General features: G+C 35.4%; 1 protein-coding gene across 1 annotated transcript; it reads right to left on the bottom strand.

Moving 5' to 3' along the window:
- Nucleotides 1–528: 528 nt before the first annotated feature.
- Nucleotides 529–1,002, bottom strand: LOC102670131 (uncharacterized). The gene has a single exon (XM_006606768.1). It carries the CDS (start codon nucleotides 1,000–1,002, stop codon nucleotides 529–531), a length of 474 nt encoding a protein of 157 aa, XP_006606831.1.
- Nucleotides 1,003–7,165: the final 6,163 nt, after the last annotated feature.

Raw genomic sequence — 7,165 nt, 5'->3', positions numbered from 1 at the left:
TATTCACCGACTAACAGGGAACACGCTACTTGAAACCTTTGAAGGTGCTCAGGGAACTGCTGTTCCGAAGGACAATCTAACAGAGTACCCCAGCTATCCATTACACTCCCAGACATTTTTTTGACCAATTAGCGATTTGCACTTTGCCTTCACATTCTTGTCTATGTGAAACCTGCACAACAAGTTCGTACACTCCGGAAACACAATTTTCAGTGCATTCATGAGGGCTAGGTCTCTGTCTATGACAATAACAATAGGGAGGCAATTGTTTCTTAAAAATAGGCCTCGAAACTGTTCCAATGCCCTTACAAGATTGTTCACACACTCACCCTCCAGGTATGCAAACCCAACAGAGAAAGTCATCCTTGTTGGTGTCACCCCCACAAAGTCAAGCAATAGGAGTTTGTACCTATTTGTTTTGTAGGTACTGTCTATCAAGAAAACAAGATGGCACACATTACATAACTTAACTGCATCTGGGTGACACCAAAACAAATCACGCACCACAACTTCATCCTTTAATCTATGCTAATGAATGTATTGATCACGTTCAAGAAGCCTCATTAGGTGTTGCATTTCAGTGTCATCTCCTCTGATCAAAGAACGATATGCACTTCTTGCATTGTAGATTTGTTTGATTGTGATGCAACTGTTGGCGTTGTGCTCCTTTAACGTTAGCAGGATGTTTCTTAATTTCACATTCGACTTTATCATATCAGCAATGATATTCTTCTTATCATTTGTCAATCTCCCAACATATGGATGTCCAACTAAGGTCTTCGCCAATTCATGGTTGTGAATCCCATAGATCAACATCACCATCCAACCTTCTCCTCCATGCACTAGTTTCCCATGAAGCTTGAAGGGACAACCACATTTCCCAGTGCCTGTGTTTCTTCTAACAAATTCTTTCTTCCTACACTTGTACTGACCGCTCCTTTCACACCCAATTAACACAAATGAAGTTCTTCCTCTACTACCAGTATATGTATCAGACCTCATAATTACTGCAACAAAACCGTTTTCATGGGCAACCGTTCGAGCCCACTACAAAACGTCGTCTCGGGTTGCAAAGACCTATAACGCAACCCTGACATATTACTATTGGATCAAGTGGCCTCGGAATAATTAAGAAGGGGGGGGGGTTGAATTAATTTTTAATGTACCTTGACAAATTAAAACTTATCCTTCTTAATGTTACTAGATTTAATTAGGCTTTTACTACAAAGTTAAGAAAGTAAAGAACAATAATTGAAACTTAACCAAAAGTAAAAGTGATAATTAAAAGTGCACAGTGGAAATTAAAGAGTGTAGGGAAGAAGAAGACAAACACAAGAATTTATATTGGTTTGGCAACAACCCGTGCCTACATCTAGTCCCCAAGCAACCACCGGTTCTTGAGATTTCTTTTCAACCTTGTGAAATCCTTTACAAGCAAAGATCCACAAGGGATGTACCCTCCCTTGTTCTCTTTGAACAACCAAGTGGATGTACCCTCCACTTGAACTGATCCACAAGAGATGTACCCTCTCTTGTTCTCAGTTACAACAACTCAAGTAGATGTACCCTCTACTTGTACCACAAAGGATGTATCCTCCAATGTGTTAAGACAAAGTTCTCAGGCGGTTAGTCATTTGAATCTTTGTAAAGGGGAAACAAAAGATATCTCAGGCGGTTAGTCCTTTGAAATCTTTTGTTTAAGGGAAAGGGAAGAATCAAAAGAATTCTCAGACTGTGTCCTTTTGAATTCTTTGAAAAGGGAGAAGGGAGACACAAAAGAATTCAGGCGGTTAGTCTTTTATTCTTTTGGAAAAGGAAGAAGAGAGACACAAAAAGAATTCAGGCGATTAGTCCTTGTTGAATTCTTTTTGGCAAAGGGAGAAGAGAATGAAAAGATATAGCACACTTTTGTTTTCTGCAGAAGAACAAGGTTTGGAAAACAGAAAACTTAGAAAGCTTTTTGGCAAAGGAAGAAGAAGAAAGATGAGAAGCAAAGGTTTCAAGATTTCTCAAAAGTTGTTCAAAGAAGTTCAAAAGTTGTAAAAGTTATTTGAATGCAAATCAAGGTCTTGCTTTTATAGACTCTTCATATCTGGTTAAGAAAACCATTGGAAGAGTTATAACCTTGAGAAAACCATTGGAAGAGTTACATCTCTTGACTTTTTATTCAGAACTTGTCACTGGTAATCGATTACCATAACCATGTAATCGATTACACAAAGCATTTTATGAAAAGATGTGACTCTTCACAATTGAATTTGAATTTCAACGTTCAGATACACTGGTAATCGATTACCAATATATTGTAATCGATTACACCATTTAAAAATCAATTGGAACGTTGCAAATTCAGTTAAAAGCTTTTGAAATCAAACTTTGCCACTGGTAATCGATTACCAGAGAGTAAAAACTCTAGTAACTTTCATCATCATAAAGCTTGCTTCTACAATTACTTTTTATACAAATCATACATTAAACCAAACGACTGAAACTGATCAACATGATTACTTGAGAAGTATTAAAAGCGTATGAACAATCAACATGTCCTTCATTCACACCACAATGTTGTTCATCTTTAAAATCCATATCAACTTCTTCAGACATCATATTGTCATACGCCCATTGATCTTCGTCCATCTTAATTCAAACTATAACTATCACCTAATTCAACATTCAACTAAATAAGTTGAACAATACAACAACTTAAATAAATTGACTAAATAATAACTTCAAACTATGAATATCGACTAATTCAAGATTTAACATTCTAATACAAATATTTTATCTACATCAATAATTTAACAAAAAAAATTCAACTTTTAATTATCTAATTTCAACATTATAACTACATAGTTCATATCACCAAAAAATACTTCATCCTAGGGGAAAAAATCAACACTTCAACCAACTAATATAATTATAGCTTACGTATTTTATTTTGACATACATTACAAATAGAATTAACCAATATAACATACAAAATAATCTAAAAATTTAAAACACCAAAAGAACAAATTAACTCACGGAAGAACCTTCTTCCGCAGTTGAAAATAACAACTGCAGAAGAAGGTTCCTCCGTGGAATCACGCAGAAGATGTTCTTCTACCGGAATGGACGAAAGAAGGTTCTTCCGTAGTTAATGTTATAACTATGGAAGGAGGTTCTTCCGTGCATTCCTGCGGAAGAACATCTTCCGTGTGATTCCACGGAAGAACCTTCTTATGCAGTTGTTATTTTCAACTGTGGAAGAAGGTTCTTCTGTGCACTCTCGCGGAAGAAGTTCTTCCGCAGGAATGAACGGAAGAAGGATCTTTTGTATTTGTTAATTACACCTGCAGAAGAAGGTTCTTCCAACGAATCACGTGGAAGACGTTCTTTCGTGTCTTTGAAACAAAAACTTCCGCCATTCCCGTACCCAAAATAAACAACCATACACACAAAAGCTATAAAATATGTACCATGGTCGACAAATAACACACCAAAGCAGAGATCTCTAACTTCACCACACCCCAAACTCTCTCAAAGCTCCAAATACCGCACAGCACAACTACGGAGAAACAAAGAAACCAACAATGTAACCAAAAAACAAATAAACCAACTTTTTGCACAAAAAATACGTTGAAGGGTATTTTGGGGTTTATGAAAAATTGTTGGGTGCACCAGCAATGTTGCTGTAGAAGCAAGCTTCATGATGATGAATCAAGTTGATTCAAATAGTTTTGATGATGACAAAGATGATGACAAAAAGCCCAAGAGAATGATTTCAAGATGGAGTCAACAAGTTCAAGATCAAGATAAAATCAAGATTAATTTCAAGTTTCAAGAAATGACATCAAGAAGAATCAAGATTCAAGAGAAGATGACTTCATAAGGGAAGTATTGAAAATAATTTTTCAAAAACCAAAAATAGCATAGTTTTGTTTTACAAGAAAATTTTTTCTCAAAATTTTCTAAGTTACTAGAGTTTTTACTCTCTGATAATCGATTACCAGTTTCCTGTAATCGATTACCACTGGCAAAGTTTGATTTCAAAAGCTTTTAACTGAATTTGCAACATTCCAATTGATTTTTAAATGGTGTAATCGATTACAATATATTGGTAATCGATTACCAGTGTATCTGAACGTTGAAATTCAAATTCAATTGTGAAGAGTCACATCTTTTCATAAAATGCTTTGTGTAATCGATTACATGGTTTTGGTAATTGATTACCAGTGACAAGTTTTGAATAAAAATCAAGAGATGTAACTCTTCCAATGGTTTTCTCAAGATTTTCTCAAGGTTATAACTCTTGCAATGGTTTTCTTTACTAGACATGAAGAGTCTATAAAAGCAAGACCTGGACTTGCATTTTTAGTACTTGATATAACTTTTCATATATACTTTTGAATATCTACTTGAACTTCTTCTTCTTCTTCCTTGCCAAAAGCTTTCTAAATTTTCTGTTTTCCAAACCTTGTTTTTTCATAAAAAAACAAAAGTGTGCTATTCATCTTTTGCATTCTTTTCTCCCTTTACCTGAAAGAATTCGACAAAGACTAACCGCCTGAATTTTTTTGTGTCTCCTTTCTCCCTTTTCAAAGAATTCAAAATGACATAGTCTGAGAATTCTTTTGATTCTTCCCTTTCCCTTAAACAAAAGATTTCAAAGGACTAATCGCCTGAGAACTTTGTCTTAACACATTGGAGGGTACATCCTTTGTGGTATAAGTAGAGGGTACATCTACTTGGGTTGTTGTAACTGAGAACAAGGGAGGGTACATCTCTTGTGGATCAGTTCAAGTGGAGGGTACATGCACTTGGTTGTTCAAAAAGAACAAGGGAGGGTACATCCCTTGTGGATCTTTGTTTGTAAAGGCTTTTACAAGGTTGAAAAGAAATCTCAAGGACCGCAGGTCTCTTGGGGACTAGATGTAGGCACAGGTTGTTGTCGAACCAGTATAAAACTCTTGTGTTTGTCTTCTTCTTCCCTACACTCTTTAATTTCTGCTCTGCACTTTAATTATCGCTTTTACTTTTGGTTAAGTTTCTTTTTCTTTTCTTAACTTTGTAGTAAAAGCCTAATTAAATCTAGTAACATTAAGAAGGATAAAATTTTAATTAGTCAAGGCACATTAATAATTAATTCAACCCCCCCTTCTTAATTATTTCGAGGCCACTTGATCCAACAGTTGCTAGGTGCTCCTAGCAATACCCATGTAGCATCGGTAAATTGGGCCAACCGGTAAAATACAGGGCTGTGGATTGACCCATCTACCATCTTTGAGAAATGTTCAAAACAAAATTGTGTTTTGTTTGGAACAAATGAATATTTGCTTATTTATTTTTATTTTTTATTCAGTGATCCTTTATATTTTTAAAAAAAGTTTATTTTTAAATTATTAGCAATATCAATTTTAAATAAATTGAAGGATCAAACTGAATAAAAAAATAAAATAAAGAACCAAATAATTTTTTTAAATAAAGAACTAAATTGAACAAAAAAAATAAGATAAAGAATCAAATTGAACTTTTCAAAAGATAAATGACCAAATACCTATTTTAACCTTTTGTTTTCTATTAAAATTAAAAATGGATGACTTCTATGCTGAATTGTGGGTTATTTATGGGTAAACAACTTCCATATACCATTAGATATAATAGTTTTCTTTATGAAAAGTTGAGATCCCTTATTAGCCACCTTTTGGATAAAAGGGGTTTATTTGCAAAAATACAAATTTTAATTTTAACATTTTAGTCATCATCTTTAGTGACAAAATAATACTTGGGTGTTATTAGATTCAAGGAGTTTAAGGGGTGTGCTGTAATGCCCAGAAATTTTTCTAATTATAAATCGATGTCTAGTTGTATTTATCGTGTTATTTGATTATATGATTGACTTCAATGAGTTGAGGTAAGGTGTGAATTAGTCATGTGTGAATTACTTAATGTGGATGTTGAGATATGTGGAGTTTTATTGACCTAAGTTGAAATTATGAGATTTCAAATTTTACATAAATCTATTTCGATAAAACCGTGAGCAAGGATTCATTAACCGTTGGATCATCTTCAAATTTTGACTCTAGGTTCCTAACAAATGTACCCACAGTTTGACCATTAGGATTTCCAAAATAAAAATTTTTGACCTCTTGCTTAGCACGAGAAGTGCGCTAAACGCAATTCCAACCCGAGAGGGAATTATGCTGAGCGGGAATTGTTGCGCTTAACGCAACAGGAATTGCACTTAGTGCGAATTGTCATGCTCAATGCAAATCCCAACCCAAGAGGAATTGCGGAAAGTCACTCTTAGCACCAAAGGTGGACTCCCGCTTAGTGAGATGAGCTTGCTAAGTGAGATATGCAGATTATAAATACGTTCTTCAACATGCAAAACATGATTTTTCACACTCTTTCTCTCCAAACACCCACCCAAGCCCTAACACCTCCTCCTCCACCACCCACGACCATCGGTGGTCACCACGAGCCATCGTTGCTTGCCACTGAACCACCACACCAAGAGGAATGTTTTAATCGGAGCAGAATCCTCAGAATCCACCTCAAGGATTTGGTGGAGAACAATCCCTCAAATTCTTTCTTTCGTAGCTTCTCTGAGGTAATCATGACTTCTAAGCCTTTCTGCTAATTATTTTGAGCTTCTCTTAGTGTCTCTTGTGTTTTGGGTATTGTAATAGGGTGTTTTTACACTTCCTCTAAAAAACCCTTGAAAATGAGTGATGTACCTCCATGTGGAGCTTGTAGGCCTTGGATCTTCTTCATCAATGGAGTCCTTTGCTTCTTGAAGCTTAATGGCAGTGGAATGGAGAAGAAGGAAAGGTGATTGCAGACGTCACTTCAAGGAGAAGATGAGTCAAGAACAAGCTCACCACCATAAGAAGCCGTGGAAAAAAGCTGGAAGGTAGGAGAAGATGAGTGGAGGGAGAGGGAGAGAAGGGGCACAAAATTTATGCCTCAAATAAGGTTTGAACTTTGTAGTGTAATTTCTAAAATGATCAAATTTGAAAAAATGCACACACAAGGCCTCTATTTATAGCCTAAGTGTCACATAAAATTGGAGGGAAATTTGAATTTCTATTCAAATTTCACTTGAATTTGAATTTGTGGAGTCAAATTTGGATCCAAAATTTCACTAATTATGATTATTTAATTTTAGCTATGGTTCAACCCA

Source organism: Glycine max, chromosome 20 (assembly GCF_000004515.6).
Source record: "Glycine max cultivar Williams 82 chromosome 20, Glycine_max_v4.0, whole genome shotgun sequence".
NCBI classification, from domain to species: domain Eukaryota; kingdom Viridiplantae; phylum Streptophyta; class Magnoliopsida; order Fabales; family Fabaceae; genus Glycine; species Glycine max.
This window is presented reverse-complemented; position numbering and strand designations above follow the sequence as displayed.